This window comes from Pelodiscus sinensis, chromosome 2 (assembly GCF_049634645.1).
Source record: "Pelodiscus sinensis isolate JC-2024 chromosome 2, ASM4963464v1, whole genome shotgun sequence".
NCBI classification, from domain to species: Eukaryota; Metazoa; Chordata; order Testudines; family Trionychidae; genus Pelodiscus; species Pelodiscus sinensis.
The window spans coordinates 13517823-13536955 of NC_134712.1; the positions used below are offsets into that span (position 1 = coordinate 13517823).

General features: G+C 45.4%; 1 protein-coding gene across 4 annotated transcripts in view; it reads right to left on the reverse strand.

Moving 5' to 3' along the window:
- CCN4 (cellular communication network factor 4) overlaps positions 1 to 19133 on the reverse strand; it is a 96962-nt gene that overhangs the window by 13265 nt on the left and 64564 nt on the right. For all 4 annotated transcript variants that reach the window (XM_075920101.1, XM_075920100.1, XM_075920099.1 and 1 more), the window contains one exon: positions 918 to 1197. In XM_075920101.1, the coding sequence (XP_075776216.1) occupies positions 918 to 1173 (256 nt within the window). In that variant the 5' untranslated portion in view covers positions 1174 to 1197. The remainder of the gene's footprint in view (positions 1 to 917; positions 1198 to 19133) is intronic.

The following is a 19133-nucleotide window of genomic DNA, read 5'->3' on the forward strand; positions in this document are numbered from 1 at the left end:
GTGTTGAGGCCTACCTAGAATATGTCAAATGAGCACCAGTTTAATTGTAAGTGTAAAGGAAAGGCAGCATTGTCAGATACAGGAGATAAAAATAAAAACAAAATTTGATTGGTTGACCAACAATAACCCCGCTTTTAGGGAAGTAAGTAACTCAGACAGCAGTATGCAACAAAAGTGCTGATTATCCCAAATGGAGCAGACGAAAGTTTTTTGTAAGGGCAGAATGAGACAACAAAATTCTAATGTCAGCAATTGTCAGGCGAGTGGAGGAGTACCAAAATACCGAAAAAGGGTATATAAAGTTAGCTGAAACAGACCACGAGCGGACGGGTTGTGAATCCAAAAAGCCAGGTCTGATCAACCAGGGCTCCCTCCCTGGCGCTGAATCTCGCTGCCGCACATAAGCTCCGAAAGGGGAACAAATAAACTCCGAAAGGGGAATGAACACCAGTCGTAAGTTGCAACGAAAAATCCAAAGAAAGGAAAAACATAAAGAAAAGAATATCTCCTGAATCTAAGCAATGCTTCTATCTTTCTTAACGTGAGTATTATATAATTGTTAACTCCATAAATTGTTTAAAGGTAAATCAGGAGGGTATATCTGTAGGAGAAATTATTATTTCTTGTTTTTTTACTGTACTGTTTTTCTACTTTTTCTTTGTATATTATATTGTCTTAAAAGAATCAAAAATAGTGAATTGATTTAAATAGAAAATTAATTATAAAGTAAATAGAAAAAATAAAAAATCTTTGTTTGACCCTAAAAAGAAGTATTCCTCTATCTGTAGTTTCAAATCCTTTAAAGAACCAAACCCGGTTACCGAAACTATGTTCATAGACAAATCCCAGGGACATTCAGAGCAACGGGAGCTGCCGATGCGGTGTATCTAAGCCAAAAATATATGTACATCACTTACGTGCACATACTCCTATTTCGTACCTAGGTCTGTCTCCACTGTAGTCACAGTACAAGCCCCTGTGGAAGTCACAGGTATCTGCCTCCGTGCAGTTCTCTCCGATCTGTTTGGCACATGCCTTGCAGCACTCACAGCCGTCGGTGATCAGGCTGACCCCTGCTGGACACCGTGGCGGCGACTTGGGACACTCGCATGGCCACTTACAGTACTGAGTCCGTGTGTAGCCCTCAGTCACCAGGGTGACAGCAGGGGGCATGGTGGCTGAGTCCGGGGAGATGGCCTACAAATGAACAAACAAGACTCTCAGTCCTGTCTGGAAGAGCTTGGAAATGTTTATCCACCAGTTAACCCATTTCAAGTGACCCAAAGTGACCCAGAAGGAATGAAGGGACCACAGCAAAGCACTATGGAAGGGGACTTCATCTGAAGAGCGTCCATCTCCCTTTTGTTGAGTAATCTCCATCAGCAGCCTGGGATAGTGGGCCAGCAGTCTGGAGAGGCACCCATCCTGGATGCCCTTAGCAGAACGATGCTCAGACTTTTCCATACTGAGACCCTTCTCCTACCCTTCCCAGCTGAGCCATTGCTCCTTTTAGCAATTGGGGAAGGGCAAACAGGTTGTGACCTCCTGAGGCCTCTTCATGATCTGAAGGTTAAGAAGCCCTGGCTTATCTGAAATCCCTAACCAATGCCCTTCTCCCAGCTGGTCAGAATTGGAGACAGAAATCTTCAAATACTGTACAAGAGGCAATTTGGAGTCTTACTGTAAAATGAGACCAGGCAGGGATCTCAGGAAGCCAGCCTGTCCTCATAGGAGCTCCCAGGAGTTTCAGATGAGTACTTGGTCTCTTATTTTTCTGGGGCACCTGGCATTGGCCATGGTCAGAAGACAGGATACTGGGCTAGATGGACCTTTGGTCTGACCCTAATATGGCCTGTTTGTGATTTCAGGATTTATTAAATACACTTACAAATCTATTGTAGATACAGTTAACATATCACTAATCACTGTCAATATATGCAGTGTATTTGCTTTGGCCCATGTCCTGTTTCTATGGAGAGCCCTTTAGGCTGCTCTGCTCTTAAAGTTAGTATAAATTACTTTAAACCCATGTAAATAAAATATAAAATACACCAGAGTGACATCAAAGCAAAAATGAAAAAAAGCAGGCCCTTTATTTCAGTATTGCCCCTTCCCACTGCATAATTTCAATGTGTGCAGCGAGCAATCACCAAACGAGAGAAGTCTATTTACTTTGTTGTTAATCATTAGAACTACTTAAAGAGCAAATCCAGACATAAAAAGAAAATGTACAGCAATCCTATGAGTGCATTATCATGGCACAACTCTATAAGCAAATGCATTTGCAGTGACTGGTGTAAGCAAGAGCAAGCAAACAGATTGGCTGATACAGGTTTCAGCTTGTGCAGCTAGGAAACTACAGATCAAGCAACATAAGTAGCAAAGATGAAAACAAATAAACCCCTCAAACCATCATTCTTCTGTTTTTAATTCATAGATCATTTTTATTTTACAATTTGAGCACACACACTCCCTTTCATTGTCCCTCACAGCTGGGCATTAAAAATGCCCATTGCTGACAACGGATAGCACATAGGGCCAGTATTGTTTCTGGCCATTCTTGGGACAGGAAATAACTGTAGTGGTTCCTGGCATCAGATGTGGAGCTAAAGCACAGGTAGTTTGCTCAGATGCCATCGGCAAAATACAGATTATGCAGAATTTCCTTCAGAGCTCAAAGAACATCTTGTTGCATGAATGGGTGACATTCTGTGGCCTGGTGTTACACAGTGGTCAACATTAAATGGTCTTAAACTCTAGGAATCTAAGACCTGACCAGGGGAATTGTGTCTCACTTGGAGAATTGGACTGCTGTGGAATTCCATCACTAGGGCCAAAACAGAGACATTAGCAGACTAAAGCTCTATTTCTGGTCTAGCCAGAGCCATCTTGCATTAGTATGAGCTACATCAAGACCTCACAGACCTTAATTTATCTTCACAACAAAGTTGAGAGTTACTGAAGCATTATTAACACCCCCGTTTTATGGAGAAGGAGTCAAGGCAGAGAGATTGAAGTGATTTGCTTAAGATCAGGGGGTACGTCTACACTACAGCGCTAGTTCGAACTAACTTAGTTCGAATTAGTTAATTCGAACTAAGCTAGTTCGAACTAACGCATCTAGAACTAAAAACTAGTTCGAACTAGCGTTTTGCTAGTTCGAACTAGTAAGTCCACATTGAGTGGACTCTGAACAGGGCTTAATGATGGCTGGAAGCAGTGCCGGCAGGGCATAAAAGGAGGACTTAGAGCATGGAGATACTGTCTCAGGCTAGCCGAGGGCTGCGCTTAAAGGGTCCCGACCCCCACCCCGGACACACAGTTCTAAGGGGTGCCCCGCTTGCAAAGAAGTTCTGGCTTGGAGTGCCCTGAGTGCCCACACTGGGCACATCACAGCACTCGGCCATCAGCCCGGCTGCACTTGCCGCAGGCTGCCATCTGGGGAGAGGGAGTAATTGGGGGGCTGCAGGAGAGCTTCCACCCCCAGAAGCCCGCAGAGCCAGCCCAGTCCTCCCCATCGGGGGCTCGTACCCCATTCCTCCCTCACCTCCTTCCACTTACCCTTCCTTAGCCCCCCTTCTTATTGATGTACAAAATAAAGATAACGTTTCTTCCAACATTGACTCTGTCTTTATTGAAAAAAACTGGGGGAGACTGGGAAAAGGAGGTGGGAGAGGGGAAGAGAAAGGCTGGGAGAGGGGAGGGCAACTAACATGATCAGGGGTTGGGAACAGGTCCCAGATGAAGAGAGGCTACAGAGACTGGGACTGTTCAGCTTAGAAAAGAGGAGACGGAGGGGGGACAGGATAGAGGTCTCTAAAAGCAGGGGTTGGGTGGAGAGGGTGCATTCAGAAAAGTTCTTCATGAGTTCCCATAAAGAAGGACTAGAGGACACCAAAGGAAAGGAATGGGTAGCAGGCTTCAAACTAGTAAGAGAAAGTTGTTGTTGTTGACAAAGCAAATAGTTAACCTGTGGAACTCCTTGCTGCAGGAGGCTGTGAAGGCTACAACTAGAACAGAGTTTAAAGGGAAGTGAGATCAAGTGATGGAGGTTGGGTCCATGGAGTCCTATTAGCCAGAGGGTAGGAGTGGTATCCCTGCCCAAAGTTTGTGGAAGGCTGGAGAGGGATGGCACGAGACAAATGGCTTGGTCATTGTCTTCGGTCCATCCCCTCCAGGGTCCCTAGGGTTGGCCGCTGTTGGCAGACAGGCTACTGGGCTAGATGGACCTTTGGTCTGACCCAGGACGGCCATTGTAAGCTCAGGGCTCAGTGTCGGGGGTCTCAGTGGACCCCCTTGATTTTCATGCACACCTGGTCCTGGGTGGCCAGGCTGGCAGCTCTCCTGCCCTAGACGGCCACTTTCCTGTGCCTAGTGCGGAGATCGTGGACGAGGTCCACGATGTCCGCACTAGCCCAGGAAGGTGCCCGCCTCTTGCAGTCCAGGGGAAGCTCCCGGGAGCCGCCAGCCTGGTCCCGGCAAGAGGGGGTGGGCTGGGGGGCATCGGGTGGGTGGCTCTGTGCCGTGCCAGGTGCAGGGTCTGCTAGCTGGGTGCTGGCAGGCTTGCACCTGGCACGGGCACCGTAGCCAGCCCGTGCCCCTTTAAGGGGTCCGGGGCCGGGAGGGGGGCATAGAGTTTCCCTGGTGTTGGCCAGAGTGGCCACCAGGGAAACCTGGGGAGGGCTAGCCTCCCACTAGTTCGAACTAAAGGGCTACACAGCCCTTAGTTCGAACTAGCTAGTTCGAACTAGGCGTTAGTCCTCGTAAAATGAGGTTTACCTAGTTCGAACTAAGCGCTCCGCTAGTTCGATTCAAATTCGAACTAGCGGAGCGCTAGTGTAGCGCATAGGAAAGTTAGTTCGAACTAACGTCCGTTAGTTCGAACTAACTTTCTAGTGTAGACATACCCTGGCAGAAAGCTTACAAGAGTTATTAACTAACCAGTCAACCACACAATGTATTTGGAACTCAAAGTATACAATCGGGCAGCAGTGGAGATTTAAAAAAAAGCCAACACCAGTAGAGTACTGTGTTAAATGTAAACTACTAAAAAAAAAAAAAAAAGGGAAAGCAACTTTTCAGAGTTACAGTCACGAGCAACCTCCATTCCTGAGATGTTTGTAACTTCCCCACCCCGAAGAAGAGTTCTCTGTAGTTCTAAAGCTTGTCTTTATGAATAGCAGAAGTTGGTCCAATAAAAGATATTCCCTCCCCCACCTTGTCTCTCTGGAGACTGATGTCAAACAACAGTACAGGTATCTTCCTCACACTATCCACAATACACCTCCATCTTCCTGTGGAAGAACCAGCTGTGGGGACCAGAGAGGAACTCAGCCTCTAGCCCAGTCAGGCAAATTATCTATAACACATGTAAGCATTTATTCAATAACCCTTCGCTGGAGCATCTTGGAACCTAAAGGATGCCCCACAGTGGAGGGGTGGGTTTCTTTATGTAGACATTGGCACAATAACAACTGCAGTGGCTAGATCCTGTAGCTAATGACATTTTATAAACAGCTCCACAGACTGAACTCCTGTCACTCAACAGGTAACATGGTGGTCTGGACTTTCATTCATTGTCATGTGTTAATTTAAAAAAACAAAGCACAATTTCAGATGCTAGTCAAGCTTTAAGAAATTGCTTCATTAGAACATAAATACACACGGTGTCCATAAGACTGGGGTACAGAGAGATTCACAAAAGCATGCTACGGGATAAGATTTACTCCAAAGACCCAAAGGACTGAGGTCATTGTCAAGTATATTGTGGAACCCATAAAGTGCCAAAAGCAATTTGCATTTTGGAACCATTTTTCAGCTTTTGGTAATTATTTTGCATGATTACTCTCCAATCTGCAAATAGGCCATCTTGGATGCACAGGAGAAAATATTTCTCCGCTAGTTATCGATGACAACTTCTGATTTCATTCCTTCCAAGTTACCAGCCTGTACTCATGTAAGAAAAACACAAGGCGCCTCTCACCCTGTTATGGCTGATAATTCTCTATTAAGGTCACTCATGACTCCTTTTGGCAAGCTCCAAAATGAATTGCCTTTTGCACCTGCAGAGAATAACACAACTCCAGCCAACAACAGCCATCTATTTAATATGTACTCATTCCAGGACGGAAGAAAGAGAAGATGATAAATGATAGTATAACATGGCCACAATCTCAGTGTTTATAATGGCCAAGTATTTTTATGTACAATTCTTGCTCAAAGGAATAAAGTAGATGGCAACAGTTCAGTGGCATGTCTTGCATACTGGCATTATAATTTATTAGTTCCCTGGGAAGCATTGTTACTATAAGTTAGTTTTGTTTTTGACACCCTTAAAATCTGGGTAATTGGGCTGAAATTACTGTATATATATATATTGCTTTAAAAACAACAAGTAGTCCTGTGACACTTTAGAAACTAACAAATACATAAGAGCATGAGCTTTTGTGGATAAAACCCAATTCATCAGATGAATTGGAGTGGAAATGACAGAATCCAAGGGATTAAAGTGGATGAGAAGCTGGATATGAGTCAACAGTGTGTCCCTGTAGCCAAGAAGGCTAATGGCATATTGAGGTGCATTAGTAGGAACATTGCCAGCAGATCTAGCGAAGTGATTATCTTCCTTTATTCAGTACTGATGAGGCTATATCTTGAGTCTTGCATCCAATTCCAGGGCCCCCATTACAGAAAGAATGTGGACACAATCCCAGCAGAAGGCAACAAAAATGACTAGTGGATGGGAGCATGTGATTTATGAGGAGAGGCTGAGCGATTTGAGCTTATTTAATCTACAGAAGAGAAGAGTGAGGGGGGATTCGACTACCGGCAGGCGGTTCTAAAGAGGATGGAGGGAGGCTGTTTTCAGTAGTGACGAATGGCAGAACAAAGAACAATGGTCCAAGTTGCAGTGGGGGAGATCTAGGTTGGATATTAGGAAAAAACTATTTCAGTGGGAGAGTGGAGAAGCACTGGAATGGGTTCTCTTGAGAAGTGATGGAATCTCCATCTCTAGAGGTTTTTATGTCCTAGCTAGACAAAGCCCTGGCTGGCATGATTTAGTTGGGATTGGTCCTGCTTTTAGCAGGGGGCTGGACTTGATGCCTTCTTGAAGTTTCTTCCAACGCTAGGATTCTATGCACAGCAAAAGCAGTTACCTGTCAATTGTAGAACTCATGTTAATGAAGCTAATTAATAGCGTTTGATGTGAAAATTCAGAGGTTAAAGGCAGTGGAAATTACTTTTCAAGCCACTCACAGCAATAACAGGAGGGTTTTATACCAAATATAAAGGAATCTCTAGGCTTCTTTTTTCAGTAGCAAAGTCCCACGTTTACTGCAGTATAAATCAATCATTTTGCTTTCAGTTGTGATGGCCTTTTAAAACAAGTTTATTCACTCACTTGGCTCCAGGGTGCAAGATCTCACTCTTAAAGCATTCTTCTTTCATATTTTTTTTTCTAGAGATAAGCCTAAACCAAACCCTGCGTCACAGGGGAGACCAATGAGCTATAACAATCTGCAGTGCCTTTAGATCACGTTAACAAGGGTGGGCTGTTTAACCTAACGAACATTAATACTTTTTACCTACTGGGGAAAATTCTCTGCTAGTGTAGAGTGGGGAACGCCAAAGATCTCAACCTATATGTGTAGCCCCTTTGAGGGGGAGAGGTCTAAACACTTTATTATGTTCAGTAACTCAGCCTTGTAATACAACTGAAGGAAGGCACATTTTTTATCTCCATTTTGCAGATGGGGAAAAGTCAGCATGACTTGCCCTAGATTATTCACTGTTACGACAGAGCTGAGACTAGGATCCAGGAATCTGGACTAAGCTTGATAGTGCTCTGCTCAAATCACATCTGCATACCCCACTCCTGCTTTGCACCTCAGGATGTAAATATTAATAACCACCTATTAGGGATGTCAGTGGTTAACTGGGTGGTGCTTACTGGTTAACTGGTGGCTTGGCTGGACTGCAGCAGCCCCCCTCCCCAGGTCCACTGCACCACACTGCAGACTGGGGAATACCTCAGCCCAGCAAGGCCTGCCCCACTGTTCCATGAGCTGGGGAGTGCTCCAGCCCAGCTGCGCTATGCTGTGGGCCAGGGATGCTCCAGTCAGGCCAGGCTGGAACAGCTCCTGGTTTACCCACAGTGCAGTGCAGTTGGCCTGGCCCGGCTGGAGCAGCCCCCTACCCATGGGTTCCTGTTTAAATGGTTAAACGTAATGTTTACCTGGTTCACTGATTAAATGGGATTTTACATCCCTACCAGCCAGAAGTTTGTTGCACTAACAGGAGGAGGTTGTTAGAGCCACCTGTCAGTTTTGCAAAGCATAGGTAGAGCTTCCCAACCTGTGGCCTGTGCAGTAGGAATTAGAAGAAGATAAAAGTTATGGAACTCAAGAGACCTGCCAGTGTAGCCCCTCTATAAGCATAGCTCATAAGGCCTTATAGCCTGAGCAGGAATAGCTGCTCAACAAGTTAGCACAGGGAAATGAACCAACGGTGACTTTAAGTCACAGGATGGAGTAAGAGTTGGTTTATTGCTTTGTAACAATCACAAGTGTTGCAAACTGCTGATAGGAAACTACAAGGCGGCAGATTGTACCAGTTTAGAGTAGTTCTGGAGTGGAATATAATAAGCACAAAATAAACAATATGTTAACCTATACCATAAGGACAGCCCAACATGATAAGGGTGAGCAAGTTAAGATATGGTGAAGGAGGGAAGAGCTATGCCATAGGTATGGGGGACATCAAGGCCTATAAAAACATCTGGTCCCCAGCACAGCCATTGGAGTTCTTCACCAACATGTCAGTCAGACTAGGATCTGACTCCACCTTTAGAGCTCTCCCTATGGGTGGAGCACATATGTACAGATATCGGTGCCAGTTGTGCTTCCAGTGTTATATTATCCCACTTTACTTGCTTGGCTTGTTTTACTGTCAGGACTAATTGTAACAATAAAACGTTGACAGCTACAAGAGGTCTTCTGTGAGCTTTCTTGACACTGCTGAGCCCCTAGAGGGATGCCAAAAAGCAGCAACTCTGGTAAATTGGGTCTGATCCTGGGACAGAGCGCTAATTGGGCAACTTAAATCAACCATTAAACAACCAACAGAGCAGGCAACTCTGCTCATAAAGCTCATGCCATGTATGCTGTTCCTTTGTCATTGAAACAGTTGCTATTGTAAGCAGGATCTGAAGGAATGCTTCCTTTACAGCTAGCAAGAAGCGGGGATTGGCCCTGGGTGTGTCTGTGTAAATACAGTTTGCTCCTGCTTGGGTTAGATATTCAGTAGCTGGAGTGGTATTTTGCCCATTGTAATCAACTTAATTTGTCACCCAACTCTAGCCATGTTTGTATTAAATGGTGGGAGAGCTAATACAGGGCGACACACACACTATTCAAAGAACAGAGCTAACTCGGCACTATTAAGGTTCTGCTAATTGTGCTTGCCTTGTGTTTTTTCTATCCTGATTCCTAAGAGTTGAGCGCTCTGGAGACGGATGGGCGGAAGTCACAGCAAAGAAGTGGATGGCAGCAGGGGTGACCGACAGCCAGCAGGGCAGCAGTGAGAAAGGGACTGACAGCTTCCGTGGGGCCCCAGGCAGAGTGTGTTGGGGGGCTGGCTCTGTGCCCACAGAAGGCACGAGGCTTCGGGAGGAAGGGCCAGGTGCAGGGCCAGGGCAGCCTGGATTGGATGCTCCCTCCAGCCCTCAGGCCTGTGTGGAGTGTGAGTTATAGCGATTTAAAGGGTCCGGGGTTTGGGACCCTGCTGCAGCTGTGGTGGCTGGGAAACCTGAGCCCCTTTGAACCACTCTGTATTCCTCCAAACTTACTGTCCTAAGCATGAAGAAAATAAGCATGTGATTTCAAATCGTTCAAGGCAGCAAGGCGAGTGAAAAATGCGTCTTTCCTTTTTAAAAAAGTAGCTCACATTCAAACACAGTATTGTACGTACTGCACTTGCCATCCCTCCGCCCTCTCTGCTGCTACTTGATTGTGCACTTCCAGATCCAAATGAAGCGTGGGTCAGTTCTTAACTCGGGTGCTCGTAACTCTGAGGTTCTATGCTATCCCTTTTCTACTGCTTCCACCTAGTGGTATGAAAAATCCCAAAATATATGTGCAGAAGGTTTCATTGAACCAGCAGGAATGTGACACAGCAGCTACAAGCCAAGTCTTCATGATTCAGAGAGGCCGAAACAGCATCTTTTGTATTCACAGATTTGCATGTTCCTAAAGCTGCCCTGACTTGGCCCCTCTGCAAAGAGGTGGCTTCTTGGAGTGTTAAACCAGACTGACCACTCAAACTACTTGATAACATGATACACCTGAAATCTCACCCATTACCGTGACTAGAGCATCAACCTCCCTCCTCAGGCTGCAAGTGGCCACAACTACCCTAAATTTGATAGTGGCTTGGGGATATGGAGGCTTCTCTCCAATCCATCTGTGCCAAGGCAACAGCTGTTTAAACCCTGCAGGGAAAGGAGTCCAGACTAAGTCCTTAAGTCCATGCCGAGGTTCAAAACTTGTCCATCTCCACCAGCAGCCTTCAGCATCTGGGCAAATTCCCCAGGAATACTTGGTGCACTTCAGGAACACCTGAGCACCCAGCTATCAAAAGTAGTTGAGGTTTGCCCTTTGAATATGAGGAGGGCTTTGATTACCACACACCACCCCTGTTCCACAGTGAGGAACTTCACAGATAGGCAATACAAATAGTAAAGCTGCAAAAGCAAATAAATGAAGAATGGTTTCTAGGAATATGCAGTTTATCCAATGGTTGAGCACCCCATTGTCACAGAATCAGTGAAAATCTGGCTTGATCTAAACCAAGAACTGAAACAGCACACAGAAAAAATAAAAAGAAACAAAGCACCTGGAGCTCTTGATTATTTAGCCATGAAGACTGGTATTAATATACAAAGGTTGCAGGGTCAGCCCAGAACAGGATGAAAAGCCTGGTAGCACATAACCCAGAATCCTTTCCTCCCCTACCAAAATTTAGAACTGAAGATTTAGATTTCCACTTCCAATCTCTATTTGCAAGGCGCTTATGTCATTATTCAAAACAGGAGAAGTTACAGATCTCAGAAAACTAGACAGCTTTAAGCCCCTTTTTAAAATATGCACATTCACATCTGACACTGACTTGTCCTATTTTTTTGCACGTTTGTATTTGTGTGGGTGAAACTTCATGAAAATCTGTGCTAGGTAGGGAAAAATAATTTAGTAGAAGAATATTGCTAAGGGCCTCTCCAGTAGATCTTGTGGTTCCTACTATATCTAGTAGCCAATGTTCTCTATAAGCTGTGCACTTATATGGCTACTCAGGAGAGATTCAAATGCCACCCAGCTGAAGATCCACAGCTAGGTTTTTTTGTTTCTATTGGTGGTGCACATTCACACATGCCTCAGTGCACATAGAAAAATTTGTTCCACGCATGGATGGAAAAAATCTGTACATGTATGGAAAAGATTAGAGGGAACATTGCTAGTAGCTATATCATTGCCATTTGTGTTACTTCTGCACTATTGACATTTGCAGAAGCAGAAGAAATACCATGTCACTTATCTGATGAATTAAAATAGTGACAACTCTACTCAATAATAATTGCAAACTGGTTGCAAACCTCTAGAATTCAAAATATGTTTGTGTAAATGTAATCAGCTGAAATAATGAATATGGGAGGACCAGTTAAAATCTGACCAAGAATGATTTGAAAACAGGAAATAGTGCTGAATGTCAAAACTAAAACAAAATAGCCATCAAACCTCCACCCTGATCCAAGTTTTTAATCAGAACTCATCAGCTTCACCTGTGATGAAGGGTGTGGCCAAAGGCATGTCTATAACACGCCCACAGTTGACCTGCTGCATCAGGGTTTACAACAGACCTATTCCACGCTTGATGAAGACGACACTAATTAGGGTTCCATGAAGCAGATATCACCTGGCCAGTTTACATCAATTGGGCAGAAACCAAAGAGCTCCCTTCACATTCTTATCTGAATGCCTCCGGGCACGTCAGTGGGGTCAAAAGAGAGAAAGATAAACTGGACAGCGACACATCGTTACAGGATGCTCCCCCTGCACGTCCTGAAGCCAACTCCACAAGCAAGAAGTTATCAGAGAAACCCTGAAGAGTCACTAGATGTCGCTATGTAACTGACAGGAGGGAACATTCGAGAGAACTGCAATAGGAAGTGCCTATCACATATGAGGGGAATCTTTCTCCATTCTGAGCGAGGGGTGCCTCTCTCCAGTGGGGGTGGTGGGAGATGAAGCAGGGTTGGGGGCAGGGCAGGGTCCATCTAACAGAGTCTCCCCACTATTGGAGCGGGAGGGGGCAGAGTCTGAGGGATTATCAGGAGAAGAGGCCGCACTCACTGGAAGGCTGCATGGTACGCACAAGGCACGGATTCTCCCAGGGTTTGGGAGACAGGGGCTGAGATGCAATCTCCTTTGCTCCGGCTCTGCTGCGTGCACCTGACCAAACCATCCCCGCCTGGCCTTCTCCTTCCCTACTGAGTTCTTCATCCACTGGAGCCCACAGCAACTTTGAGCCAGGTTGTGCCTGTGGATCTATGTCTCTGGCCACTGCTCAGGCCTCCCCCAGCTCTGCGGGTTTTCTGCCTCTGGTCTGGACACTGTGGCTCCCCGCTCAGGGCCGCCGCAGAATCACGCAGTTAGAAGAGCATGGAATTGACTTTGTGACTATTGGTGACTCCTCTCTTGGAGCGTCACTGTGGTCAGCAGTGGAAGGTGCTAGATTTGTCGTTGGTTGCTTTGGCACTGATTTCGTCACGAGAAATATTAAATAATAAGTCGCTAAATTTAGCAAGGAAAACCCTAAACTGGCCACACTTACACAAGGCTGGCTCCTTTGTGGTACACTGTTGAAGAAGAGACTGTCAGGTCATGGCATGTGCTACCCATGCAGCCTTTTTATGGCGACGGGGGCTCTATTACTCTGACAGCAACACCAGGCCAAACCACTCAGGCCCAAAAGCCTCCCAGGTATTTAGGCATCTAAATCCCAGTGAATTCAGTAAGCACTTAATCAAATACTATAGGGAATTTGGGCCTTGTTGGCTATGCTGAAGTCTATAGTGATCTTATTATGGACTCTTAATCCTTAATGCTCACTAGTTTCCAGGCAAATGACTGTACTTCCTGTCAGCAGGCTGGGAGTATACTCAGAAGGGGTACAGACAAGGCTGTATTCCGTGATTATATACAGAAAATGGGGTGCCAGGCAGAAGAGGAAAAGGAACATTTCTATAGTTCGTAGGGTTGCCAGGTGTCCAGTTTTGAATAGACAGTCCAGTATCTGAGCTTTCTGTTTAGGAAACAAATGGAGAAAATATAAATGAGAAAATAGAACTGTCCGGTATTTTCTAAATAAGATGTCGTGTAGATCATGATGTCATGTCAAGTGTGTCTGGAATTTTTGTTGAAACCATCTGGCAACCCTAGTGGTTCGCAAGGTTTTGGAGGTGTTGGGAGGGCCTGTGAGCTAAGCAGCAAGGTAGGCTGACCAGTATTGCAGAGAGGAAGCAGGCGGGAGCTGCAGCTAGGAGAAAAGGCATGACCACGTCTTTCTGTGGCTGTAGCAGAAGGGCTTCTAGGGGCACATCTACACAGCAGGGCAAACGTCAAATTAAGCTGTGTCAATTGCGTAGCTGAAGTCGAAATAGCTTACTTCAGCTTTTGGCACCGTCTATACAGCAGGAAGTCGAAGGAAGAGCACTCTTCCTTCCACTTCCCTTACCCCTTGTGAAATGAGGGTGACAGGAGTCAGAGTAAGAAGTCTTCCAGCTAGAAATTATTTTGAAAGAAGGGCTTGCTGTGTGGAGGTGCTCTGTTACTTCAAAATAACACTGCGGTGTAGACATACCCTGGCCCTGGGGAGCCGAGGCGGGCTGCAGTTCTGTAACGGGACCATTACTTTTGACCTCAAAGGAAGCAGGACCTGCTGGCCCACTTCAGCAGGCATTGGATCTGGCTCTTAATGCACAATGGTGTCTGCTGAAGTGCGACCTAGAGCCGAATGTTATTCATTATTTGTATCAACAAGCGTCCCCAGTCTTGGACCAGCACTCCAAAACAGTCTCTCCCCCAAAGAGCTTACATAGAATCATAGGGTTAGGAGAGACCTCAGGAGGTCATTGATTCCAAATCCTGCTAAAAGAAGGACCAATTCTAATTAAGCCAACATAGCCAGGGCTTTGGCAAGCCAGGACTTAAAGATCTCTAGGCATAGAGATTCTACCACTCACTAGATAACCCATTGCAGTGCTTCATTACCCTCCTAATGAAATAGTTTTTCCTAATATCTAACCTAGATCTTCTCCCACTGCAACTTGATATCATTGCTCCTTGTTCTGTCATGCATCACCACTGTGAACAGCCTCTTTCCATCCTCTTTGGAACTACTTTTCAGGTTGTTAAACGCTGCTATTAAATCCTCCCTCATTCTTCTCTTCTGCAGACTAAATAAGCCCTAATCCCTCAGCCTCTCCTCGTGAATCACGTGCTCCAGCCCTCTAATTATTTTTGTTGCCCTCTGCTGGGATTTCTCCAATGTGTCCATATCCTTTCTGTAATGGGGGCCCCAGAACTGGATGCAGTAGTTCAGATGTGGCCTCATCAGTGCTGAATAAATGGGAATCATTACTTCTCTAGATCTGCTGGCAATGCTCCTCCTAATGCACCCCAATATGCTGTTATCCTTCTTGGCTACAAGGGCACACTGTTGACTCATATCCAGGTTCTCAGCCACTGTAATCCCCAGGTCCTTTTTTGCAGAACTGCACCTTAGCCATTCGGTCCCCAGCCTGTAACAATGCTTGAGATTCTTCCGTCCCAAGTGCAGGATTCTGTACTTGCCCTTGTTGAACCTCTTCAGATTTCTTTTGGCCCGTTCCTCTAATTTGCCAGGTCCCTCTGGACCGGGGTGGGCAATCATTTTTGCAGGGTGGCACTCCAGGAACTGTGAGTAGTGGTCACTGGCCGGCTCTGCCCCAGGAAAGGGCAGGGTCTCAGGAGGAAGGAGCCTCTCTAGGCACCTTCCACGAGGCATAAGGGAGCAGTTGACAAAGGCGTTCCCTGTCGACCAATCCACGTCTTGACTGCCGCGCTGTGCCGACGATCAACTGAGCCGGCACAGCGCGGCAGCCATTTTTATTTTAATGAAGCCGGGGATATTTAAATCCCGGCTTCATTGACTATGTTGGGTAGTCTAATTTACATGCCTCTGGTGACAGAGGCATGTAGTCTAGACATACCCTAGGAAAAAACTTCCTGTTAGGGTGGATAAACACTGGAATAAGTTGCCTAGGAAGGTTGTGGAATTTCCATCACTGAAGATAGTTAAGAGCAGATTAGATAGACATCTATCAGGGATGATCTAGACGGTGCTGAGTCCTGCTGTGAGGGCAGGGGACTGGACTCGATGACCTCTCTAGGTCCCTTCCAATGTTAGTATTCTATGATTCTATGATTAGTCAACAAGACAGCCAGTGGCATCAGCACAACTGGTGACTAGCTGTTGTTAACCACAGAACTAATTGCCAGCCCTCCTCAGCTATTTGGCACAATCCAACTGCAGGCAACACTGAATGCAGGACAGTTTGCTTGCTACACATGCACAAGCATCAGAAACAACAAGCTCTCAAGAGATCTCAGATATAAAGAATATGTCCCACCAATTTGAGAGGCTGAGGATTTTATGCAAAGGGATCATGAAACTCTAGACCCTCCTCAACAGTCTGTAAATTGGAAGATTCCCAAAGTGACTTACCCAATAGGTAGGGAACAGTCATAGAGAGTTATCTGACTTCACATGGCAACAGGAAGCACTGTACACAGTGCTAAGCAGAAGGGGTGAAGAGAAGAAACAGCACCGGTCTTTACTGAAATGTAATTCTCACTAGGCCAAGAAAATAAAATCACTTATCAGTCCAGTCATTAACATTTCCATGGATTTGATAGTAACACTCAATTAATTTTGAAGTGCATGAGCTGGGAAAGATATCGGTGTGAAGAATGCATGCTAATATAGGGAAGTATTTATCCCTACTGGAGTTCATCTATTTAAAAAGCCTGGATTACGTATGTTCAGCTCTTTGCCAAAAATATTGCTTATACTGGCACAAGCACCGTGGCCTCAGAATTCTTTCATATTTTCCCAGAAAAGTACCCTTGCATATTGTTCAAATTGTTTAGACAGAAAGAACTTGGCCAATGGAAAGGAAAAGAGATGCCTCCTGCAGGTTTTCCCAATAAAGAACAGCATTTTCTTAGACTAGGGTCACCTAAAATTCTGTGACATGTGGACAGCCACACAAAGGACACTGCTAATGTGCATCTGAGATTAAATATTTTATGTGCTATAAGAAGATGGAAGTTTCTATCTCTTCCTTTGTTCTGTTTGTCCATTTGTAAGCTCATCTGGTAAAATTACAGGGATAAGAGATTTGCTTTGCATGGTTTATTAATAAGATGTCTGACAGAAAACAAATCATTTGGGAAAGTCTGAGAAGTAGTAGAGAAAAGTCTCCAGTAGGGATGAGTGACTCACATATTAAATGTGGAGAGCAGCACACACTTTGGGGCCATTTGGCAATCCAAGTTGGCCCACCTTAAACCTGCCAGAAATAAGAAGCTGATGAATGAGTCAGTGGCAGATGCTGGGTTTCACTCCTTCCAGTTCCAGAACTGCACCACACCAGTTCATTACTGCCTGGAGACCCTTTGCACAGTATCTATGCGCTTCATTTACTTTCCCCTTTGTATTTCAGTCATTACCCCGCTCCAGTTTCAGTGAGTCAGAGGAGTTATTCCTCAAGATCTGTCTGTTAGGCAGTAAATCATCAAGACAACATCTAGTAGGAATTTTAATCTCTCTCCATGTTTCCACCGCTGTTCAGTTTATTTCAACTTTTATTTCCTGATTTGACCCCATGTTGCTTTGCAAGCAGACGTACTTGGTGTTGCTTGGCTCCTTAATTGTAGCAATGGTGAGTCAGTCTTGGGGGGGGGGGGTTGTTTTTAATTAAAAGGAAAATGTACATGCATTATTTAAATGATGGGGCTCAGGGCAGGGGGGGCGGGATGCAGGAGTCAGGGAAAGAGGTTGGGTGTGGGGAGGGTGGGCTCAGAGCAGGGGGTGGTTGGGTTCAGTAAGCATAAGTCTAGACTGCATCCCTTTGTCGGCAGAGGGATGCAGATTAGGCAGGTCGACATTGCAAATGAGGCAGGGATTTAAATATCCCGTGCCTAATTTGCATAAAAATGGCCACCGCGTTTTGTGGACTAAGCACTTTGTTGGCAAAAGCGGCAGTCTAGAGGGGGAGCTGTCGAGAAAGAAAGCCTTTTTTGACCGATCCCTTATGCCTCTTGCAAGGAGGTTTACAGGATCTGTTGAAAAAGGCTTTCTTTCTCGACAGATCCCCCTCTAGACGGCTGCTTTTTGCGGACAAAGTGCGGAGTCAGCAAAATGCGGCAGCCATTTTTATGCAAATTAGGCACGGGATATTTAAATCCCTGCCTCATTTGCAATGTCGACCTGCCTAATCTGCATCCCTCTGCCGACAGAGGGATGCAGTCTAGACATACCCTAAGAGCCTTGGGGGAGAGGGGAGGGAAGCCCCAGTCCCTAGCAGGAGCTGCACAAGAGTGGGGAGGGAGGGGAACCCCAGGCTCCTACCAACAGCTATATCGGGGTGGGGGAAGGGAGGTGGAGCTTGCTCCCTGTCTGTGTTATGGAAAACAATCCCATTCCAAGCACATCCCATTTTCCTAGCACAACCAAATCCTGACCTTGCTGTAAATCAGGATAAGAGGCAGCCGCATGCCAAATTTGGTGGTCCTAGCTCTTACTTGTTAGGAGGATTTCTTGACCAAATGGGCTCACAGATGGACAGACAGATGCACATTTCTAAACTATATGGTAGATAGGAACATGGTGAAGATGGCTATGCACAGAGCAGGGAGCTTGCTCTCATTTTCTGAGTGGCTTAATAATCCAGATACTGATGAGCACAGTCTCAAAGAGTCCTTCCATCTCCAGTCTTTGAATAGACTGTCAGGTTACAGATCTCCAAAACACCACCATGAACAGTCTTGGTTAAAGAGGAATATAGATTGTGTCCATTCCTGTGATGTCTAGACCACAGCAACCAACAAGATATCAGCTATTTGGCCTTGAATGAGTTCTGCAGGACCCGTCTTGCAGAACACAGTAGAGCAATCCTTTCTGTTAAATTGCACAATACACTTAATTCATAAGGTAAGACAAAGTACAGCTACTGTATTAGGTCTTTTGTGAGCAAGAAAAGAAAACCTTGTGAAAAGCAACAGATTTTTAAAATTTCATGATTTAATGCAGACAGAAAAAACACGTCTGACCTCCCCAATCACCCTCCTAATGCAATATATAAAGTTGCCTAGTAACGGTCTATTATCTTATTCAACATCAGAAAAACTGCTGGAAGGATGTTCTTGTGGCTAAAACACATGACAGGGAGTTAAGAAATCTAATTTTCACTTTAATCTTTGCTGCAGACTAGTTATGTGACCTCAGGCGAGTCTTCTTGTGCCTTTCTTTTTTCACCTGTAAAATGGAAATAATACTGGTGGGCTGGAGGGAGGGGGCCTTAGTTTGGTTACATCTTTCATTTGCTTTGAGATCCCTAATGAAGTGTGCTATGCTAAACAGTGCTAAACTTTGCTGTTGTTCAGCTACTCAGGAACTGCACTAATTGACCTCCCTATTAGTCTTCCTCTGCAACCCTGGGCATGTCACTTAATCCCTGTGTGCGCTTCAGTTTCCCAGAGGTAAAATGGAGATAGTACTTCCCTATTTCACAGTGACGCAGGATAAATAACAATGTAAGACTGTGAGGTCTCAGCTATTACAATGATAGGTGCCATCTAAGAACCTATTCAGAGAGACATTTCTGGGAGACTGACTGATTTAGGATATTACACATTATCCTGGCAACATTGGGTGGTGGGTGGAGCCCTCTTTGGGGAGGGTAGCCCTGGCTCCACTTCTTTGCCCATGCTTCCCCCCATGGCCATAGCCAAAAGCTCTCCCCCGCCCTTCGATGG